This window comes from Drosophila obscura, unplaced genomic scaffold (genome assembly GCF_018151105.1).
Source record: "Drosophila obscura isolate BZ-5 IFL unplaced genomic scaffold, ASM1815110v1 contig_189, whole genome shotgun sequence".
NCBI classification, from domain to species: domain Eukaryota; kingdom Metazoa; phylum Arthropoda; class Insecta; order Diptera; family Drosophilidae; genus Drosophila; species Drosophila obscura.
This window is the reverse complement of record NW_024542777.1, coordinates 2,272,912-2,295,703: the sequence shown is the minus strand read 5'-3', so window position 1 is coordinate 2,295,703 and position 22,792 is coordinate 2,272,912. Positions and strand designations below refer to the sequence as shown.

The 22,792-nt window shown below is 42.4% G+C and overlaps 4 protein-coding genes across 5 annotated transcripts; all 4 read right to left on the bottom strand.

Moving 5' to 3' along the window:
- Positions 1 to 31: 31 nt before the first annotated feature.
- On the bottom strand, positions 32 to 942 carry LOC111073222 (matrix-remodeling-associated protein 7). 2 transcript variants are annotated; one of them, XM_022365431.2, is made up of 2 exons: positions 741 to 942; positions 32 to 686 (listed from the first exon to the last, which is right to left on the bottom strand). In XM_022365431.2, the coding sequence occupies exons 1-2, from the start codon at positions 870 to 872 to the stop codon at positions 264 to 266; spliced, it is 555 nt and encodes a 184-aa protein (XP_022221123.1). In that variant the 5' UTR covers positions 873 to 942; the 3' UTR covers positions 32 to 263. The 2 variants fall into 2 exon arrangements, with proteins under 2 accessions (XP_022221123.1, XP_022221124.1); XM_022365432.2 differs by having other exon boundaries at positions 32 to 656; positions 741 to 940.
- A 28-nt stretch (positions 943 to 970) lies between these two features.
- On the bottom strand, positions 971 to 2,332 carry LOC111073220 (cyclin-H). Its single transcript, XM_022365430.2, has 5 exons — positions 1,979 to 2,332; positions 1,715 to 1,916; positions 1,429 to 1,657; positions 1,251 to 1,362; positions 971 to 1,176 (listed from the first exon to the last, which is right to left on the bottom strand). Exons 1-5 carry the CDS (start codon positions 2,290 to 2,292, stop codon positions 1,059 to 1,061), a joined length of 975 nt encoding a protein of 324 aa, XP_022221122.1. The 5' UTR covers positions 2,293 to 2,332; the 3' UTR covers positions 971 to 1,058.
- Positions 2,333 to 2,922: 590 nt separating this feature from the next.
- On the bottom strand, positions 2,923 to 3,429 carry LOC121404210 (protein Exd1 homolog). The gene is made up of 2 exons (XM_041593468.1): positions 3,302 to 3,429; positions 2,923 to 3,237 (listed from the first exon to the last, which is right to left on the bottom strand). Exons 1-2 carry the CDS (start codon positions 3,398 to 3,400, stop codon positions 3,106 to 3,108), a joined length of 231 nt encoding a protein of 76 aa, XP_041449402.1. The 5' UTR covers positions 3,401 to 3,429; the 3' UTR covers positions 2,923 to 3,105.
- Positions 3,430 to 8,441: 5,012 nt separating this feature from the next.
- On the bottom strand, positions 8,442 to 15,965 carry LOC111073213 (protein embryonic gonad). The gene is made up of 3 exons (XM_022365424.2): positions 15,877 to 15,965; positions 11,212 to 11,289; positions 8,442 to 9,937 (listed from the first exon to the last, which is right to left on the bottom strand). The coding sequence occupies exons 2-3, from the start codon at positions 11,287 to 11,289 to the stop codon at positions 8,840 to 8,842; spliced, it is 1,176 nt and encodes a 391-aa protein (XP_022221116.2). The 5' UTR covers positions 15,877 to 15,965; the 3' UTR covers positions 8,442 to 8,839.
- Positions 15,966 to 22,792: the final 6,827 nt, after the last annotated feature.

Here is a 22,792-nt window from a genome sequence, read left to right as displayed (position 1 = left end):
GATGAAATGCGAAAGGAAGTCTTTGAAACAATTGAACATAATTCCATTCTTTATCCAACAAATAATTTTGGTAATGCAATTACAGATACATAAATACATACACATCATCTATTAATAACTAAGGAACGTGTTTGGCAACTAATATGTATAGTTAATCTAAGAATACTTTAAGTCGACCGACTAAAATAAAACAAGGATACTTTCAAACATAGATCACACAAGTTTCTACTTTCAGGTAAGCTGAGCATTCCCCTCCACTGGGCTTAGCGATACAGGCGCACTTGTTCGTCGAGATCCTGGTCGCTGATGCGATCTTTGAGATTCAGTTCGGCCTCTTGCTTGCGCAGCATTTCAAAAATGGCCGCCAGCTGCTCCCTCTCAATGCGACGCTCCTCCATGATCTGGTCGGCTGTAAGGGTCTTCTCGACATTGTTCTGCATGTGTTTGGTCTTGAACTTTCCCATGAGATGACTGTAGTCCTGGCTGGGCCGATGATCCTCGATGAGCTCCGTGTCGCTATCACTTGTACGCTCCTCGAAGGCCTCGTCGTCATCCAAATCCAGTTCATCATCATCCTCGTCCTCCAGATGCGCCCTCAGCTCGGAATCGTCTTCGTCATGCATTTCATCGGGGCCCAGTCCCTCGTCCTCCAGCTCCTTCGTGACGTACAAATGTGTTTGGTTGTGCTTGTTATATCGAAGGGTACTTTATTGCGCAGCACGATTTGAGGGGGTACTCACGTTGTTATCCTTGAAGAAATTTGCAAAATAAAAGGCCACCAAAACGCAGAGTAAGAGAGTGGTCAGGGCGATCGAATAGTGACCGGGTAGGCCCAGGAAGAGGCCGTCCAGCGATGACAATATTTCGTGCATTTTCCACCAGATTTTTGTATTTGTTTATTTTTAGAGTTTCTTGTTGAGCCAGCAGTGTGCCCGCAGGACGCAAGCGAAAAATACCACAAAAACAGATCTATCGATAAATATTTATTTTTACGGTACGATGTATAACTAAAAATATAAAAATTCGAAATTAGCTTATTTCATTTTGGATATCCCATCCTATTGGCTGGTATTCATTGCTGAGGTATCCGAGCTCACGTCAGCAATATGAAAAGAGGCATCTTCGGCTGGAATGTCGTCCTCATCAGTGTACATTCGCCGCAAGCGCTCCTTGTACCTATTGCAGAATTGACCAGAAATTAGAATATTAGGAATGTTTGCTAACGACAGCGGTCATTCATCACAGCCTACAGTTCACTATCCGGGTTATTTGCCTGATTGCGGCACTTATCCAGCTTCTTTTCGATGGCTTTCACCCTATCCCGATCGGGTTGCTGGTACTGTTTGACCATGATCCGGATTTCTGTGGGAACATGCATTCAATGTACAACAATAAATAGGGTCGCAGCTGGTCACAAGCTAAGCTTACTTCGCACGGCATCAATGAGACCTGGCAGCTTATCCCGCGCTGACACAAACAGCAAGTCAGTCACATAGCTGTCCAGATTCTCCTGCTCTCGGCTGGCCGCATGCAGCACAGCGGCCAAGCCGATCTGCGAGGGTGTATGCAACAGGCAAGCATCTGTATGATACGTGGAATCGATGAAGCTTTCAATATGCGGACGTAAGCGATCCGGGTTCTGCATATTGCTCCGAGTCTAAGACAAAAGGTTTGATAGACATGGCCCTTATGATATGTCATTGGATTTACTGACCTTTATGTCTATAAGGAACCCCTCGATGGGTCTGAACGGATTGTGTATGGTGAGGTAGTAGTTAAGTTGGCCAATCAACAGCAGCTCATTGGACAGCACAATGTCTGTGGCTTTGTTCCGATCGCCCTTGATGTTGTTGACAAACTGACTAATGGACACGTTAAACTCCTCCACCTTGCAGGCAACGAACACACATGTGGCTCTGGTGAACAAAGGCTCTGTGATTAGGTTAATCTCTATTACATTTAAGTTGCACATTCTCACAGTATTTCCTTGGGATGATAGTCCATCGGCGTATTGTTCAGATAGAAACGCTTGAAGTAGTGAAACGCGGTGCCCACCACACATTTGGGCATGGGCGGATCGAAGCGTCGGCAAAAGTCAAACAAATACACTTCATATTGCTTGAGCAGCAGGCGCTCCTCGGCCGGCGTCAGAAAAAATTCCTCCGGGTCGCCATCCTGACAGTCGGAGTCATGCTCCTCAATGTACTTGGAATTCTGTTCCACTCGAAAGGCCAAAAGCTGCGCCTCATTAGCAAATGTCCAGGACTTTTTCTGCGAGCTCACAGGATACATTCTGCACAATATTTTTAATTTTTAATTAATCTGACCCTCAGAAATATACCGAAATATACATATATTTTCATTTAAAAAAATATACCGTAAATATACCGAGGAAAAAAAGAACTTGGCCCACTGAACACATGGAGTTAAGTCGCGGGAAATAATACTGTTTGTAAACGCTCCTTGTACCTTCTTTTTCTATACTTTACAACAAAATATTACCACGACATCTTTCACCTGAAATGCGTAAAAACGTTTCTTGAAATACGTGCGTAAATTGAAAGTACCCACAGATCGACAATGGGTTAAGCGTTCTCTGTTGATTAATTACTTTAATTAATGTTAAATTTATGTTTTTCCAAGCTGGTGATTATACCGTTAAAAACAAATTAAAAGCTAAAAATTCATGTTGAGGACTTATTGTGCCTATGGCAGCTGAATAACTTATTTAGTTTATTCTATGGTTGCGAGATTCCAGTTCGAAAAGTGAGGTAAAAAGATGGAAGAAATTGTATTGATGATGCCTTAACTCTAAAACTTAAGTGTCGTCTTTCTGTATGCTATGTGTATGTAGTTAGTTCCATTCCATCGAATTGTCTTATTTTTACGAGGAACATTTGACTAATTGCCTATTTTCCTGCATTGACGGATCTCATTCGCATCAATTTCCTTGGCATTTGGCACAGACAGAGAGTCTGCGGCTGGCGTGCAGTACGGATCGATGCAGTGGAAGCCAAATCGACTTTTTGGCCCCATTTGAGTTGCTAGATCGGACCCATTGCGAAAACGGGAGAAGCTTTGACTAAATGTAGCAGATATGCGCTGTTATCCGGCACAAATGTTGCCAAAGATGAGCCGATCATGCATATGGTGCTGTAGAATGGCCATCCTGGCCAGGAAACGCAACTGTCCTTGGCTCAAGGGGCGTGCTGTGAAGAGTTTTCGCGATTCTTTTGTCTGCAATACACATTTGAATAATTATAATTATCGCCTTCTGCGGCACTCTTGGCATGGCACTTACCCCCGTTACTTCTTCGCATAGCAGTTCTCCAAGAGGAATATTAAAGACTGACGAAATCGCTTCTGGCAATGAGCAGGGACAGCTATCCTGTCGGGCCATGCACAGCGGCACAAAGGAATCGCTAATTCCCGCCAGAGTAACTTGGTGCTTGTAGAGCAGTTGATGCGATCCTCCTCCTTCGATTTTGTTGAAGATATCAATTAGTTTCGTTAACAACTAGGTATTTTCTAGTTTAAAGTGGTTACAAAAAACAAGTTTTTTAAATTTTTGCAAAAAAAGCAAATTAAAGGCGGGAAGAGTGACCGAGCTTCGATCCAGTGTGACGACCCTCAGAAATATACTAAAATATACATTATCATTTGTAAAAAATACCGTAAATATACCAAGGAAAAAAAACTTTACCCACATAAAAATAGATTTTAATAAATCGACGAAAATGATTTAATATACCTTTTGCTAATTTTCGACATTAAAAAATCCAGAAAAGTATATACGCTAGATCGTTAAAAGACCCAGACAGACACCGCAAAGTAAAGGTGGGGTGGAGAAACATCGATGTTCGTGGACATTGATGTTTTTCGATGTTTCCAAAAAATTTAAAAACATCGATGCATCGATGTTTTCATCTATGTTTCTCCACCTCTACCGCAAAGTCAACCACGCTATGTAATATCGATATCGATATATATATTTTATAGGCGGGGGCGCCTCTAGCGGGCTTTAACTTCGTCCTAAAAATTATTCCCGCCAGTTGGAGCGCTGCGACGTTTTTTGTGGCAGCTCGGGTTCGGTTATTGGATATTAGCCAAGTTTTAAACCCAAAATAACCAAAAAAAATGTACGTGTTTTTTGCAGTATTTTTTTTTCTGTTTTTCAAGTAAAATTTTTGTAATTTTCATATGGTATTTTTTCAACATTTTAATAGGGAAAAAACAAAAAAAAATACGCTCTTCTTAAATTTTTACCGTTAAATATTTAATTAATGCCAGCTAAATTTAAAAAAAAATCAAAACAATTTTAAAATGTAATTTTTACTGTAAAACTGTGGAAAAAAAGATTTGTTTAAGAAAAAAAGCAGCATTTATTCCAAAATGGCGCAAATAAAAAGAATTTCTCTTAATACATTAAATATTAATCTAATTATAAATTTGTTTTAAGCTCACAGTTGACATAGCGCGGCTGTTAATACGGATCTAAAAAGATATACTCGTAGAAATGGCAGCGTACGCGTGCTGTAAAAAAGAAACCCTCAATTATTAGCGGAATGGATTCACTATAACATCATATATTTATATTCATTAATTAATTACAATTACAATATTACAATTAAAACTAACAAAAACAAATATGGAACAAAGCAAACAAAATTACTTGTTGTTTTATTGGTGCGGCCACTGACATGCAATCATTTGTAGAGAACTTACTCTGAAAAGGTCACGGCACGGCAAATATATAGTTAGGTTCTTCCAATGAAGTGGATTTGAAGTTCAAAGGATGTTGGCTTGTGGCTTGGCAAATAATTGGCAGAATTCGTTCTCTGCGTTGCACACATCCACTTTTACCACAAATACAATATACCCCTTAACTCTTTTTGAGTACGGGTATAAAAATAATACTTCCATGGCCAGAGGCAACCGATCGGATACTGCAACGGCTGATAACAGAGTTAGTCCTGCTATATCAATTTTCTGCTTGTCATCGTCCTGCAGTCGGTGCAGTTCGCACTGCATAAAATGCAACAATTTAATGTGCGGCCAGTGCGTTCCTACCAAACAAGTTTTGTAAGCATTTAGTTTCCATCTTTCTATTGCTCGAATGACGGACGCTGAGGATAAATACTTTATTAATGACGACGAAAACTGCTCTACCCTGGCCAGTGATCCGCAAGAAGATAAACTCTGAGCTGACCATTTAAAAAAGGAGACGACTCAAACTCCAACAGAATCTAAAATTAATTTAGTTTTCTGCTTCTTGTGAAAAAAATTAATATTAATTTGAAATATCTGTTCTATACATATACAATGTATATATGAATACATATGTATATATTTAAAATAAAAGTCAAATGCTTAAAACCAGTGTCGATACTTATAGACTGTGCGTATTCATATCTTAAATCTTAAAAGCCATTTATTGAATTAACTAAAAGCATATTGATTACTAATCACAGTTGACTTTGCGGGCGTGAATGGGTGCCAGGATATTGATTCGAACGTTGTCAGATTTTTCAGAATAAATAGAGAAGTCTCAATGGAATTATACTTATATTAAAAATAACATTAATTTTCGATGAATGCAAAACCAAAATAAAAAATGTATTTAAAAATTGTGCTTCCGAAACTATAAAACTAAAAAAATAGACAATAAAAAATGCATAAATTTTAGTGTTTGGCCTACCTTAAGTCAAAATTATTCCTCTTAGCTGTTTGCGGTTTTGGGACGCACGTGTTGTGCATTTTGAGCATTTAAGATGCTCGCAGCATCAGAAAGTTAAGAATGAAGTTGAATTAATTTTTTTTTTCTGGTTTGTTTTTTTTGGAGGGCTCTTCCAAATTGGGTCAATCGATATTTTGGTCAGGAAGTCAGACACTTACGTTGCTTTCAAACATCTGCACGGGTGCCAACACGTTTAATAAATACTCTATTGCATATGTGACTCCAATGTGAGCTGTCTATTATTTGGAATGACCTTTTAAGCTGTTCCTGAAATTTAATGCTTTTATAAATACTTTTGCTTGACTTGTTACCAAGTGCGTTTTTATTCATGGTTACCTTTCCGCAAAGAGCATTCAGGTGGCATGCGTGTCAGGTACTTTGTATGCAGGAGCTGCCTTCTGTGGCAATAAAATTGCAATTAATTTTTATTGACAACTCTGAACTCTTGTTGCTGAGATTTGTTGTGGATCTTTAAGCGATTTCACTGCGGGATGGTGAAAAGTCTTTGGTACTGGCTGCTTTTTGGCCTTAAACGGATCTTTAAGGCTGTTATGTGTTCGTTTTATTTGTACCCGAAGAATGGGAGCATGGGAGCATTACATGTACTATTTAGATGATATATTGAACAATTTCTCTAAAGATCTTCCATCTACAGTTCCGTAAAAACAACACCCTGACCCCCCACTTTGCCCTAAACAATAACCTGAACCCGAAACTAAAACTGAACCGAAAATTGTCTCAGTTTTGGGGCCAATTCCCGCTTACATACAGCTGAGGACGCCTTCTGCTTTTCCAGCAAAATTCTCAATGCGCGTGCGCGACAGACAAGTCGGGCTGAGATGGATTGCCGTCGGCAAGACCGTCAGACAGTTTGACTGACTGACAGTCAGTGGACCTTAGGCCTTGGCTTATCGTCAGTATCTAGTTACAGATCCAGAAGGAAGCTGCCTGCTCTGCTCTGAGCGTACTTAAAATTCAATTGAATCTTGAATTATTGCATTGAATTTCATTGTTTGTAAATGCTCGCCCCGCTGTGTGGCTCTGTAGACTGATTTCATTTTCTCCGTGCCATAGATTTATTTATTTTTGTCATTTTATTGAATGCTCCAAGTTCAGCAGTCGTAAATCGTCACAAAATATTATGATTATTATTGTTGTGGGTATTGTGTTACATATTCGTAAGAGGGACTACGAGAGGTGGGTGGTCTGCATTTGGACTAACTTTCGATTACAACTGAACAACTGAATTAAAAACCCGAAACGGGAAATACATACATACATACATAAATACATGCAGATATATAGAAATACAATATCCCTTGTTCCATCAGTAGTCTCCTGTATCCCTGATCATTATCAACGACACCAATAAAACTCATTGCGAAAGTATCTGCAACAAGAATCTACACAACAGACCACTTGTTCTGTCCCTGGCTCTGTCTCTGTCTCTGTCTCAGCCAGAGGCCCTGCCTCAGGCCCCATCCCCATCCCCATCTCACGGGCACAACCCGATTTGGCCACATTCGTTGTGAATAAATGCATTTTAAAGGCATATTGAGCACGCGAGTCGATGTTTTATGCTCACGATCTCCGTCTGAGTGGCTCGATCTGTCTGGCGTATGTACGAGTATTCCGTGTATTCATTTTGCTTAGACTGTTATTTCTGTTTAGCGGCTACTGTTGCTGCCGCGGCTAATTGTGCGTGTGTCGTGCGACTATTCAGCTTTGTATCTCACTTTGTCTCCCTGCTCTCAGGGGGCGTGTTCCGAGAGATACTCTCACACACAGACACCGACCGGGCTGACTGAATAGATGTGCCAATTGCCACTCGAAGCTTAGACACTGAGATGAGCCAATCAAGAGAGTTTGTCTCTGTGCACATGGCCATGAGTGAGTGTTAAGTATACGATTAGGTGGCTACGAGTAGGAATTGTCTTTGTGCTGAGTAATAAGTACCTACCAAGAGTATCATTTTCTGCAGGTTTGTATTTTCTTAGTTCAGTTCATCCAGATGTTCAAATCTAGTTCGTTTTCTAAGTCATTTGATTTCCTTCTGCCTCCACAAGTTTCAGGTCCCCCGTTGGGTCTGTGCGGATTGTGTCATCTGTCCAGGGCTGTCATAATTACATTTATATAGTCAACATCTAGGCAGCCTGCCTGACATTTGGAAATATGTCAGCAGCCTGGTTATGTAATGAATAACGCATTGACTGGGGACCGGGCTCGCTGCGGTCCGGATTTGTGTTCGCCTCTTGATGGATATACACGTAAACATAGAAGCCGTGACAGTTGAATCGCAAACTTACTTATACTCGTACATACATATATCCCTGTATAGTATATACATACATACCTGTACTTGTATATTGAACAAATTTCTGCTGTAGATGGTCATGGAAAAGTTTGGTCATGTGTCAATTGAATGAAGCTTTTTATGTCAACCTCAAGAGACACAGAGAGAGAGCTCAAGGAGGAAAAGAAAGAAATTCATTTCGTGTGTAGTTGGGGGGACTGCAAAATGTTTTAAAATATTCTCCACACACTAGATCAACTTTTCTTCATAACTTCTCACTTTTATTTTACTCTTCTTTTAAAGTTTATACATTGGCTTAAAATCTAAGCAAATAAATTATTTAAAAATAATAAAACAAACAAAAGGTCAATACGAAAACAACGCTCTAATCGAAAAACCTACAAGCTAATAACTAAATATATGTATACATATATATATAGCTACACATAAATTAAGAAAAACAACCGAAATGTAAGCAAATTCTCGCATAGCACATTAAATGACAATCGTTTGTAAATTTGTCTAGAAAGTATCATGTATTTATTTATATTTATGTATTTGTTTTATATATGTACTCTATAATACGATTGTTCACTCTTTTCTCCTAGCGGCTGTAATTGAGCTAAATAAAAACAAAATAATATTGATATTTGTACATAATTTCACTGGCACCAAAATGATGAAGATGAAGCGGTTTTCTGGGTAGATTTAATTCTGGTTTCGGGTTCCAATGACAGGGTCTCAATGGAGGAAAGAATGTCTTTTCGAAATTGTTTTGGCACAGGAACGAATTTTCAGGCAGCTCTCGTTCAGCCCGTCAGAGTTTGGGAGCGCACCAGAGTGAGGTCGAGGGGCGTGGACTTGCGGACAAGGATCGAGGACTCGTCCAGGAAATGACCAGCCGCTGCAGGCTCGCTTAGACTGGGACTGTTCGAGCCAGGCGCCAAGGGACTGGCTGGATCTGTTCGCGATCTGAGCGAGAGATCGATGGGTTCGTCCAGCTCCGGACTGCTGGCGGCCGGAAATAGCAGTTCCGCCTTGAACTGATCCTTGAAGATGGGCATTGGGGGCACCCCGGCGGCGAGGAGCACTGGCGGCAGGTGGCTGAAGGGGCCAAAGGAGCTGTAGAGCGGCTCCGAGTGACTGCGGAAGATCTCTAGCAGCTCCTGATGGCGCTGACGCTGCTGCTGCGCAGCCAGGTCCGCGTCTGGTTCGGAGGAGGCGGGGAACGGAGGACAACCCACCGGCCGCTGGCTCAACTTGGGCATCGATGCAGTGCTGCTGATGACGCCCGTGGTGTTGCCACTCAGCACGCTAGTGGCCCCATCCTCGTTGGGATCGCCGGCCGAGGATGCGCCGGAGTCGCTGGGTGTGTTGCTGAGGCGGGATTCCAGCTTCAACTGCCGCTGGTGGTGCTTTTGGTGCTGCTGACGATCGTTGAGATATTTGGCCGCCTGCAGGAATCCGGGCAGGCTAGGAGAGGCTGCGGAGGAGGTGGCTCCTGCCGCACCCACCCCCGCTATTGTGGGGGAGCTGGATGTGGCTGACTTGATGCAGGGATTCGTCTTGTCCTGATAGGTCTGCCGCGCCTGATGGCTCGCCTGCTGCAGGCGCGCGAGCTGCTCCAGATTCGCGCTGCTCACCCCACCGACTCCTCCTGGTCCCCCACCAGCCGTCCCACTGGCTGTCCCCGCCGTGCCCTGCTGCTCCTGCAGCAGGCAGTGGATCTTGAACCAGTTGGAGCGGCGTCCATAGCGAGAGCCACTCTTCGACATCCCCACCAAGAGGCACTTGCGCAGGCGACACGCCTTGCAGGCCGTGCGGTTCTTCTTGTTGATCACACAGTCCCCGTTGTGCTTGCAGCCGGCTATCGCCGCGATGTTGTTGTAGGTGCGCCCAAAGAAAGACTGGAAGAGGTGGGTAGAGAAAGATCTTAGATGAGTATCTTGCATCCAGACAAACAGGAGACCTCTACGACGAGTCTCCAGTTGTGAACTACTTATCCGCTGATTTTTCAGAGCTGCTACGAGTAGAACCTATAACTTTAAACTCAAATAAAATCAGCATTCTACTCAGACTTTATTGGAGACCTTGGCATAACCTCTTGTAACCGTTGAACAATCTGCTTGCCTTTCATACCCAAGAGGTCATTAGATAAAAAATCATTCGATGTGCAGAGTATGTCTCTACGGACCAATCGACTGCAACGCTTCAAGTTGCCTTGACTAAGTTTCATTACCAGTTTCTTTAAAGACAAAAAAGAACTTCTATCAAAGCCAATCGATCAAGGGCTCGTGGTCAGACTGCTCCTGATATTGCCCGCTCTGCAGGTCACCGCAGCTGATCAACTGGCTAACAGCTTTAAACAATGGATGTCACCTCTTTCCCTGTGTGTGCACCTGTCCACTCTACCCCTGTCGAACTTGCCTCAATTATCAAATGTGCCCAACTACTGATGAGGCAGGCCACAAAGAAGGAACAGCATACATAGATACGAATAAATCTCCATGCACCATTTATTGTATCGCAACTGATTTCCATTGTTTTCGGCTGGTGCCGTGCCGGGTGCCGCCTCATGGCGCAGTTGATTTTGAAGTTCAACTCTGAGTGGAGTTGAGCCAAGTTTGATGGGTGTCTGGGACCTTTGTTTCCGAATGCGCTGACTCATCTAATATGCATGTAATTTTTATTTGATTGACTGCAGTTTACATTTGTGCTCGCCTTGGGGCTTACCTAGCTCTATATATGTATACACACTTCGTACTCATACTCGTACTCGTATTTGTAGTTCCCGCTCTCCCTGATAACTGCTCTAAATTTTGCAGAAATTTTCCCATGCCATTTGGAGGCTTTTGCTTTGTGCTGAGCTACTGAGCTACTGAGGTGCTGAGGTGCGCACACGTATCTACTTAAAGTCAATTAAAAATCGATTAATCTACCGAATTGAATTTTAATTATAGTAATAATGTTTTCGATGAAAAGTAAAAGCCAAAATCGAGATCATTTTTTGCACATTTTGTCTACTTGTACGAAATGTGCGAAATCGCAGCACCCGTGTTTCTCACAATTGTCTCGGGTAATCCCCATAAAATATCCATTTGGGGTAATATTTCTCAACTAATGGAAGGAATGGATGGATTGGATGGGAGTGGTTGGGAGTGGTTGGGAGTGGAGTACTCACCTTACAGCCCTCGCATGTGAATGCCCCGAAATGAAAACCAGCCGCCGGTTCGCCGCACACTTTGCACAGCTGGTTCATCTGCAAAGAGAATGTAGTTATTTCTTAGTTAAAGCATAGATCTAAAGTCACAGAAATATATAAAGTAAATACATATAATATAAATCACCTAAAACCTAAAGTATTATTCTTAGGCTCTTCCAAACTTGTTGCCGAAACTCTTAGTTGAAAAAACTTCAATCTTTGGCGGCCTCTTCACGATTGTCCTTGTTATCGATGGGACTTTTTCCACCGACTGTTTTTCTTCTTGTACGAGGTATGTATATCTTTTTTCTCCTCACTCAGATTTGACAAACAGAAAAAAAAACCAAAAGCCACACCAAAAGGCAGCAGACGAAGAGGCATCGAAACAGCAACAACCACAGGCATAACCGATGACCCACTGCGTTTCTCTTTACTTTATTTTGTATTCTTTTTCCTTTTTGAATTCTCTTCTTTTTTTTTTGCCACAGGTCGTGGATAGAAATTGAGGTATGCAGCGACCGGTTTGGGCTTGCACCATCAAAGTTTCGGTCGCGGCAATGTCAGACCAGACCCTGCACCTCGACTCCTCCTCTCGCCATCTCTCCGTGACTGCGACTGCGACTGCCACTGCCACTACCTTTGCCACTGCCCCTCTCTTTCCCACAGAAGGCTTCACGTTCACACATCTAATGCATGCTGTGACTCGTTTTGGCCGCTCATAAAGCTCTTAAGGTCAAGCAAAAACAAAAGACACCACAACAAAATTACGAAAATTCTGCGTCAACTATTTGATGAGCATGAAGAATCTCGGGGAGGGATTGATTTTGTCATGGATATGCCCGTACAATACATTGTGAATTCTTTGGTTGTTAGCTTGCCCATAAACTGTGTGGATGTGGGTCAGAATGGGTGCTCATCCCAACTTGGTTACCCTTATAGTAGTAGTACTCTATCGGATAGGACAGGACACTCCATCAGCAAGGACTCTCAATGATGTACTCTTAATGCATCCTTTGCTTCCGGCAAATGTCTACGATACGATTATCAGTATCTTTTCCACCCGATCCTCCCCCATTAAGTTCCAACCTTGCTGCTGTAAGCCACCAAGATTATCTATGGGGCACAAAGTGCTCAAGAGTTTCAGTTCTGGGTCGCCTCTCAGGCTCCGAGCGATTGAAGCGATTTCTTCTGTCTGCCGCTGATTTTCCTGCTTTCTGGAAAAGCGCACCGCTGTGCCGAAAATTGTCACGGTTTCGGTCGCGCCTGTCCCCAGAGCTGGAGCCGAAGCCGAAGCTGTAGCTGGAGCTGGAGCTCGCTGTGAAGGTGCAAATTTAATGTTTGCCAATTTAGCAAGGCTCTGCTGTCACCTTTGGTGTCCATTAGCGAGCGTTTATATGCAAAGTGTTGGGCATTGGCAGGCCGGCCATGGGTTGGAGGGGCAGCGCGGAGCCAGGAAGAGCCCCAGCGCGCCTGGGGTTAACCATTATCACAGAAGCAGCATCACGTTGTGGCACCACCTGCTGGGCACATTTCTAGTTGCAGTTGTAGCTCCCTCTGCCACTGTCAGCCCTGGAGTCGGACAATGTCAAGATATGGACACCTAAGCAAACACTTGGCCGGAGTAGGGGGGTGTCTGGAATAGCTTTAGTTCCACACCAAAGGGAGCACTGAAGAGAGGAATATGTTCTATGCATACTTTTGCATAGCTTAGGTGAATTGTAAAGTGAATCCATACTTTTAGTTCTTCAACTTGCAGTTCCTTATGATTTTCCAAATATGTGTATCCCAATTCAGGCCACAACCAGTTATTAAATTTACACCAATTCACATTCTGACTTACGGCTTCAGACACTATCACACAAGATAAACTAATTTCACCCAAGACCTGTCTCTTAGCGGCTTATCTGCCGATATAATTACAGCAAATTTCCACCATCGTTTCTAGCCTTTTTAAGCAAACCGAAAGGAATCCCCACGAAGCGATAAAGCTCCAGATTTGTATCCAAAGGCGGCTTCAATCCTTTTGGCACTATCACGACGCTGCACAGTGGTTTTTTCCGTTTTTTTTGTTGGCAATGTTGTCAATTTTTTTGTTGTGGTTTAGTTATTTTAAATTTTTTTGATTTTTAATTTCTAAACACCCTAGTTAGATAAAATAATATTAATAAAGTCAGCTGATTTTTTACTACATGTTATGTATGAAATTGGCGGGTAAAATTTTACAACTTTGATTGCTTGTTCTGTCGAAATTTTCCAAAAAAGTGAAAAGGATTGTTGTGCAAAACGATTGTCCAGGTATCTAAAAATGTAGTTTACTAATATTTGTGTCGATGTTATGTGTTTTTGTCCAATTGTGACGTGTTTAGAATTACCTTACAAGTTTAGTTGTGTTTCGTGGATCAGTAAATTAGCAAAGAGTTTTAAGTGAGTAGTTATTAACCAAAGTGTGCAGATGAATGAGACACTAACGCTTTTACTCCGAATGCACACGTTTTTGCACATATCGAATTTATCTAGTACAATATGGGTAGACATTTGGAGCGACAAGAATCGCTCATAAGACGCAGTACAGCAGCACATATTTCAATTTATCCCTCAAAAACATTTAAATGACAAGCATATTAGGTTAATAAATGAAAAAGTGGAAGACTACACACTTGCCGAAGTGTAATCTAACACCTCGTTGCAAGTCGGCCAGATCGGTTATATGGCAGCTATATGAAATAGTGCTCCAAATCATATGAAACTAGCTTTAAATTTAGAGTTTATGCCAAAAAAAGGGGAAAAAAACCACTGTGCGCTGGCCAAGGCCGTACGCTTAACAAAACCGGACGCAAATTGGGCTCCCAAGAGATTCAAGAGATTTGTCTCATCGCTGAGGCTGCTGCATCCTCCGTTCTCCCATCAAACGGGAAATACCGATCCAAGTCGTGTACCAGGACACACATAATTCCCATTCCGCAAGCCCAATTTCTAATTAAGGTCTTGAAGGCAGAGCGTATTGTGTGAGTATTTCTGTGGTTGGGATGGACTCGGTTCCCCTCGCTGGAAGAATACGTGCGGTAAGCGGTTAGCTTAACTTCGATATGAATTGTCTATTTTTTATTGAACTCAACTCGTGGCATTCCAAATGCATAAACAGATTGCCATTGCCATTGTTCATCTCTTAATCGGACCTAACCGAGCACAAAATCAGAAAATAGAAACAATCCCCAGCTGCCAGGCTTATCGATTAAGCCACATTTAAACAAAGATTAATGTTACACATTCGACTTGAACAAACAATTAATTAAAAACTATCCGTATTGATTGTAAGCCAAGTGGATGATTGTTCAGATCTAATCTGCGGAGATCTACAAAATGTTTTCCGAGCCGAACCGAACTGGAGGGGCAAGGAGCCTGTTGGCGATGGGGAGGGGGGGGGGGGCGAAGGTTACGAAGCGGCTTAGACAATAAGAACCAGATCAGTTGAATGTATGTAGATACATTCTCAACAAGCTCATCAAGTTGCTGTTGACAGACCCAAAATGAATGCACAAAAAGCAGAAGGATTTTCCTCAATAAGAATAATAAACAAGGGGCAAAAAAATGTGTCCTTTAAAGCAAACAAAATGATGGACAATGCCAAATCAGATAAAGGGCCACAAAGGGAGAAAAGGTGTTCAAACAAGCAAACCACGATTGTCTCAAATATTTTGAAGCGGCTACAAAATAGAACAAGAATCAAGAACCCAAGCCCCTCGTCTCTGCTCTGCCGTGATCATCTCTCTGGCCAGACAATTGCCGGTAATATGCTTTATTATTAGCCCTGCCAATGGAGTCCACTCCACTGGAGACAGATATTCCGAATATGCAAATCCACTCAGCAGTCACACGCTCTAGTTTGAATTGTCTGCTTCCTTTCGTGGACTCCCAGCTCGGTTCCCGATCCAGTCTCTGGCCCTTTTCTGCTTGATTGCCGACAGCAGTTGGACAATTAAGTGCTGGAATACATCTCACAGCTTCTTCTCTGCCTTACCCTATTGTAGTAATTTTTTGACACTTATCGCACAAAAGGCAATAACATTATTAATGAGCATGTCAATGAGCTTCTTTTGTCTCTGCTACTCCTTTTTTTTGGGTCATACCAAATCTGTCTTCCCTACGTTAAGGGTTTCTACATTTAATACTGGCTAAAGGGGTACAGAGTGATCCACTTGGCTAGTCTGCCGCTATTTACCTAAGTCCATATATATTCACTTTGATTTAATGTTTTAAATGGCTTGCAATATTTTATTCGCGCATTTATTTCAGTTTATTTACATTTCGCGTCTTTTAAAAGACTCAAATAAATTTGATGAATTTAAAAATATAACATTTCAATCAAGTTGTGAAATATTGAGAAATATTTTATCTCATACTCGTATTCTTTTTATTTTTTAAGATTCATTGGCAATCTTATCTGACTATTTGCATGGCTGACAGATAGCCTTTAATTTATTATAATTATGCAAAATGCATTTAATTCATGATTTTTTTTTCCATTCGACGTTTTATTAAATGTTCATAGTATTTTTTCATTATTAAATTCATTAAAGCATTGTCTTTCTTCAAGAGATATTTTTTAAATTTAATTTTATTTTCCTTACATAAGTGCATATTTACCTTTTTGCAATTGGATATTTCCCTAACTGCATAAATTGTAGATCCCAAAAGGTACACTGTATGTATTTATTTAGTCGTATATGTTTTTAATTTCACAGAACACTTTGACTGATCAGACTTCTGCACAAACTGGATGATCTCTGCATTATCAATGGATCATATCTGACCATAGCACGCTTCATAGCACATTATCTTCAGTGACATCATTGATCCGCCTAAACGGTGATGATATAGCGACGGCACTCGAGAGACTCACTCGCAACACTCACGTGGCGCACATAACGCCGAGGAACTTCGCGATCGACGATGCTTGGCAGCGTCCAATCCGAGACTGAATCGTCATCGTCGTTCTGAGACTGAGACTGGGCCCGGTCTGGTCTGGCCCTGGCCTCAAAGATCATCACAACCCAACAGTCAGTTCCTGTTTTTCGAACAGCTGCTCTTCTGCTCCTCGGCTCGGCTCTGCTTTGCTCTGCTGTGCTCTCTTCTGGCACACCAAGAGAGAAGAGCACTCGCACTCTCGTGTGCTCATAGACTAAGCAAAAATGTTCAAAATATTATCAATATTCGGATAACAAAAAATTAACAGTAAACCTGCTAAAAATATCATTAAGTGTATGTCCATTTCAGCTCTGAAATTCGGAAATAAACATCTTGAAAATTAAATTTAAATTCGAATTACGCGGAGTTTTTATGAAAATATCACAACGGCCTGAAAGGAATTATTTCTGCACACATAAATTTGGTCGAAAGGCATTAACTTAACTAACTTACGGACATAATATGTATATGTACATCGAGGGAGCGTTCGAAGTTGATAGATTGGGCACCAAAACTGAGGGGAAACCAGTAGGTTAAAATTGTAAGAGGTTGTATATCTGACTCCTTCATCTTTATTGCAGAACGTGGCACATCTTAGTACCAATTTCGCACAGTGTATTCTCTTGTCCAAGTCTCTCTCTGTTCGGTGGTGCGTGCTCAACTGTGGTTGGCTGTTGCCGCCAGCCCGATATGGATGTGTATATGTATGTATGTGTGTTCGTTTCGTTCGTTTTCATTGAACATGTCTTGATTCGTTGGCTGTTGGCTACACACAGTACTGTTATTATTTATTGTGCTTGTGTGAGTGCGAGAGTGTTAAGTTCGGTTTGGTTTGGTTTTTTTTTCATATTTATTATTTATCGTAAATGTGCATTTATTTGTATTTGTATTGGACGACTAATGTGGCAAAGAGGTGGGCACAGAGTATCGTAATGCCCGTCGTTCAGTGCAAATAAACACAGAGAGTATGTAAACAACCAACAAAAGGAAAAAACATCGAGCTCGTGCAACAAAATGGTGAAAACAAGTTTCTTGCCTAAGTCTTTGGTATTTGTAGGATTTTTAAATGTTTGCTATTCAATTTTTGTAATTTTAAGCAGATGAAGCAGACGACTTGAGATTATAGTTAATAGTAAATAATTTATAATTACATTTTATATATTTTTAAAATAGTTCTCATTTAGTTTCGAAAATAATTATGTTGATTAACTTTAGACAGCCCCAAAACCTAATCAAACAAATTCTCCAGATTAAAATAGATTTACCATAGAATCCCCTAGAATAAAGTTAAGCAATCCTAGTTTAAAGTGAATTACCAAAAGCGACAGTTCCAAACAATTCCCATTCCCGCAGAACAATCAGCGCGTTTTCATATGTCTAATTGAATTCTCTTGTCATAAGCCAGATCCGTGCTTACGAGTAGATGCTCGCTCAAGTGATCCTGAGGCATCTCTCCAGTGTGTCCCTCTCGCGGTTTCTGTCACTTCGTGATGATGATGATTTCATTTTAATAACAGCACTTGAAGAAGCAGCCAGAGCCAGAGCAAGAGGAGAGTCGAGTCGAGTCGAGCCGAGTTTGGAGCATCAGTGGAGATCATTTAATACCCTGCATTCGCTGCGGCCGTGTCAACACCACTTGACGGAGTAACAAGGAAGCGCAACACTCTAAAATGACGTGTAATTTATCACAGCACGAGCAGCATTTAGCCATGAACTGGAACGGAGACTCCCGACTCCCGGCTCCCGGCTCCCGACTGCATGTGGAATCTGGTTAGTTTCTTAGCAGTAGTTTCCAGAGCCAGAGCTTTGCCTGTCAGCATCATTGTCGTCATAATCTTAGTTAGCGTTGCGGCTGCTGCTGCTGCTGCTACGGATGCTGCGCAGTCATATTAAAATTTCTTCTGCTCGTGGGCAAATCTCCCCTCTTCTCCTTGCCTCACTCACTCTCTCTCTCTCTCCATCGCTCTATCTGACGAAATTTTAATTAAGTTTGGGCCTTGGTAGCGGCGCGCATATCTCGCCTACTCGCGTGCTCATCTCCCGGTGACGAGTTGGCGCATTAGCTTTGATGGCTGCTCATATTTATTAGAGCGCAATCTGCCTCAAATTATGCTGCAAGGACAGAGTGAGGGGCAATTTTAATCCGATTGCCATGAGCAGTAGTAAGAGGGAAAAATTCCACAGGGAGCTCACTGCTCCAACTGAGAGGAAAATGGTGTTTACCGCTTATCGAATTGGAACACTGGAACCGGTGGGAGCATCAAAATCAAATTAGTGTTTATTTGTTTAGCCAGAATTGATTATCATTGATTACGATTACGATTTCATTAGTTTGAAGCTTACGCTCGTGTCAATTGGTGTTAAAGGGATACGCAACGCAATCACACGGGTTGCAGAATAAATTCTCATAGCTATCTGGCCGTTTGGGGACCTTTCCGCAGCTAAACTATTCTAGGAAAATGTTGAACAGGTCCCAGAATTGCAAGCCAAACGATTGCCAAACACTTGAACAAGTCTGATCTATGCACTAACATGGCCAAATACAAATTGCCGCTGGCCAAAAAACGAGAATCAGAAGAAATCAAACCAAAACCAAAGCAAACCACAAGCAAAATAGGCGACAAATCTCCTGCTGTCTGGGGGCCAGCATGCCATCGTGAGCTTCGATGGGAGACATTTGGCGACATTCGATCGATGCCAAATCGATCCAGATACAGATACTTTAAATCACAATTTCAATTGAACGAACAAGCGACGAGCGAACGAGCGCAAGCCAAGCCAGGCCAGGCCAAAACAAAAAAGTATCTGAAAAATCGCTCTGCGCACATGTCAAAGGCGGCAGCAAAATCAGAAGCAGCGGCAACAACAACATTTGCAACAGTTGCAACAACAGCAGCAACATCGGCAACAACTTGGCAGGCAGCATTTTATTTCAATTTCAATTGATTGTCGTACAATCGCCATGAATAATTCAATTTTTAGAATTGCATTGCATAGAGAGCCAGATAGAGATAGCTGTCTGTGAGCGGGAGCGGGAGAGGCAGACAACGAGAGAGCGAGGGAGATGGAGCGAGGAATACGGAACATGGACATATTTTTACTGACTGTTCTACAGCTTCTTCTTATTTTTCTACTCTTCTTACCCCATCCCCAACCCATGCCCATCCCATCCCCAGTTGTTTCTGTCAGTGTTACGGGAGACAGTCGAAAGAGCAGCAACAATACACGTAAAGTAATACTTGGAAATGAAGAAGATCGACCACCTCTAAACAAATATGTATATAGATATTTTAGGCCGTTCATTAGTAATAGGAACGAAGGTAATAATATGAAAGCTGAATGCTTTGGCTGAACATTACATAGTAACAATCTCGGGTATAGGAATTCCATTGGATCCTCTCTAACTTTTTGACACAAACATACAAATGATTACAAATCATGGCAGATGGTTCCGATTTGTATCTATAAAAAACAGACGAGCAGGGGAGCTTAAGCGCAATGCATCAAAACATCATCTTGAACCATTAGCAAAGTCAGACACTTAACATCCCCTGCCATACCAAACCCTACGCCAGACAGGCAGAAAGGACTCTGGCGTTCAAGCACCGTTGATTAATGAGGTTATTATGCAACAATTATGTGTATAAACATTGAGCACTGAATGCGAATACACATCCATCCCAGTGAGTGTCCCATATTCGGCTCGGCCCGGCTCGGTTTCAAGAGCACGGATCATGTCAAATTAATGAACTCGCTTAGGGCCCTTGACTCTGGTCCCGATTCTTCGACACTTCATAAAGGTGTCGACGCGAGGGACACAGGACAAAGCATCCTGCCAAGGACACGATCGCTCTGTCATTTGCTTCAGTTTTATGCATGGGCAGACGTCGTCGAACCATTCCCTTGATTCCCAGAGCCCGTAAATCTCACACCAAGGTAAATTTGCATAGCTCCCGGAGCAGATCGCTTTCGTAATTTGTTCTGCTTAAAGGGAAACTAGTTTGCATCCTGTCAGGGGACAGCGAATCCTTTTTGGCGACTGTTTCGCTGATGAAGGAATGTCAAACGCGCAAGAGTTGCCTGAAGTATCTGTCAGAGACAGAATCCGTTTGACCTCCATCCGACTGCAGATCTCCATCTGAGATCTGCGCCATGCCCTCCACCGAGGCAGAGCCGTGGCCGCGCCTTTTTTGGGGGCCACATACTTTGCTCGTGATGTCATCGGGCGCACATTTCTCTCTCCACGGTGATCCAGCGAATCGCATAAATTCGTAGCACAATTTGTTAAGAGCGCGTGCTTCAGTTTTCGTATCTCCGTCTGTGGCGACGGCGGCTTTTGCTCAAAAAGATATTAATAACAATTGTGCGATCTGCTCGGCTTCTCTTTCGGTCTTCTTTGGGGATAACAGTGCAGTCGTATGGCCTAACGAGGGGCAGATACCCTAGGAAATGGAATTTCCGGATAGCTTTTAGCCCTCTTGAAACTAGAATTCTATACATATATGTTTTTACTGGACTAATAAAGGATTATACTTCTCAATAGATATTTTCAAAAAATATTAAATATTGGGAAACTTAGAATATAAAAGGGCTGTGTCCTGAACCAACTGTTTTGCCTTTCTTCAGGCTTTGAAGAGTCATGGGAATTTTCTGTGGCCTCAGAAAACAGAGGCGAGTTCCTTTTAGTGAGAGTATGACAAAACTTTTTGCATCTTTCCCGCTCGGGCTCAGGCCTAAGCGAGAGTGACAAATTGGAGCGTTTTTTAGGGCCCGACCCTGGGTGCAGGGGTGAGTAAGTGGGGCCTCCGTGCCCAGATCCAGATCCAGACCAGACCCAGACCCAGACCCAGGCACAGACACCTTTCCACACATGTGGAACGGCTTTCGGGGCTTGGCCAGAGCGAACAACATTTAAGTGGATTTGGGCACTGCCAAAAAGAAGAAACAAAAATTGGTTTACCCTATAAATCTTTTGGGTGTTGACTTGGTTTCCTTTCGGTTTGTTCATACGTTTTACGACTGACATTAATTGAATGCGTCCGAAATTGGGGGAACTTTCCTTTGGGCAGAGCACACGCTTCATTTGATTTATACGCGTATGCAATGCGTAATCTTCTTTGCCGAAACAGAGCAACGAAACAACAAATTTTGGCTTGGCGAATCCGCGGTGGGAATTAGAGGATGGGGACACGGCCTCGCCCCTGTCGGCTCGAGAACAAAGTGCCTCCGAAATGCCAGAAACAATTGCTTCACATTTTCCAACTTTCTTTCGGTATGCTTAATAGTCTAGGCCAGCCAGGCCCAAGCCCCAAACCCAGGCCCAGACCCAGAGCCTCCTCCTCATCGCTCCTAGAACCAGTCGCAAGATCAAAGCTCGGCGATATAATTGGTCGTTGCTTCTCTTTGACCGCAGAGATCCACAACCCAAGCCCAATCCTCGCTCAGTCTGGCTCTGGCCGGGACCAGGCCAGGCCATGCTTAATAATAATTCGTTTTGGCAAACAATGTAAATTCTTCATTAGCTTCCTAATTTGCTTGGGATTCAGGAGTTCTGGGGCGGGCAAAACCACTCGATCCTTGCCAATTGTTTGTGTATTCAAGATCTGGATAAAATGCTATTTTATGAGGGATCCAACGAAATTTGTTACATTTTCTCCCTCAAGCTGTCATTCGAAACGGCGGGGCATAAATGTTTCTATTTGTGGGAGGCAGAACCAAGAAAGGCAACTCCCAATATGGCTGTGTATTTGTTTATATTTATTTTTGCGGAAACTCGAAGAAACTAACTTAAGAAGAAGTTTGTTTGATTGGTCCATCGATTATCGTGATTATCATCACGGGTGAATGGTTCCGCCTAGTGGAAACTCTCTAGTCAGCACATCCTGAATGGATCTCCCAATGGAAAAACCCAATACCATACCATTCCATATTACTATCATTGGACATTCTATCCTGCATATTCCAAATGCTCCCAACTCTCTTTCTCTCTGACCATTTCTGAGTAATTTTTCACTCCACATGCTACGAAAGCAAGTCGCAGGAATGCTGCTGATTTGAGCTGATTGATCGATTGATTGAGTGATTGACAACGGCGCCAATGAGTGGCCAAGGCACTGCTAAGTTTGTTAGTTCACGTTCGCTAATTAATTAAATGCCAAAATGCCAAAGATGTCATGGCGAGATCTGGGCGAATATGGCAAGGCAGAGGAGTTTAAAGTTGGGCACAGGGTTTCGATAGCTTTCCATCTAGTGGTTATATACTACACGTACTTGTAGGCGTTCGCCAAGACTCTCCAACTGACTGAATGAGTCTGAACTATAAATTTGAGTGCATTACACAAGGAATTTTTGTTGCTCTGTGGCCGTGGCTTTGTCAGTGACTGTAACTGCGACCATTCTTTACGACCGGCAATAAATTTAACAATTTGTTTAGTGCAGACACACACACACACAGATACGGAGTCGAGTACGAGTACTCGTATACCAACACCGAGACACGCAAAGTGTCTACGGCTTCTGGCCATATATGGAGAATCCTGAGCCGCCTCGGAGATGCCAAAAGCAAAGCAATTTGTCGTGCGGTAAACAAAAAGCC

What these genes read in the sequence shown, in the direction of transcription:
- LOC111073213 (XM_022365424.2), bottom strand. Translation starts at nt 11,289, where the DNA reads ATGAACCAGCTGTGCAAAGTGTGCGGCGAACCGGCGGCTGGTTTTCAT. An exon ending in TCACATGCGAGGGCTGTAAG is followed by an intron (nt 9,938 to 11,211) that starts GTGAGTACTCCA and finishes CACCTCTTCCAG; the next exon opens with TCTTTCTTTGGGCGCACCTA.
- LOC111073220 (XM_022365430.2), bottom strand. Translation starts at nt 2,292, where the DNA reads ATGTATCCTGTGAGCTCGCAGAAAAAGTCCTGGACATTTGCTAATGAG. An exon ending in TATCATCCCAAGGAAATACT is followed by an intron (nt 1,917 to 1,978) that starts GTGAGAATGTGC and finishes TTTGTTCACCAG; the next exon opens with AGCCACATGTGTGTTCGTTG. An exon ending in GGTTCCTTATAGACATAAAG is followed by an intron (nt 1,658 to 1,714) that starts GTCAGTAAATCC and finishes CTTTTGTCTTAG; the next exon opens with ACTCGGAGCAATATGCAGAA.
- LOC111073222 (XM_022365431.2), bottom strand. Translation starts at nt 872, where the DNA reads ATGCACGAAATATTGTCATCGCTGGACGGCCTCTTCCTGGGCCTACCC. An exon ending in ATTTCTTCAAGGATAACAAC is followed by an intron (nt 687 to 740) that starts GTGAGTACCCCC and finishes CGATATAACAAG; the next exon opens with CACAACCAAACACATTTGTA.
- LOC121404210 (XM_041593468.1), bottom strand. Translation starts at nt 3,400, where the DNA reads ATGGCCCGACAGGATAGCTGTCCCTGCTCATTGCCAGAAGCGATTTCG. An exon ending in TATGCGAAGAAGTAACGGGG is followed by an intron (nt 3,238 to 3,301) that starts GTAAGTGCCATG and finishes TGTGTATTGCAG; the next exon opens with ACAAAAGAATCGCGAAAACT.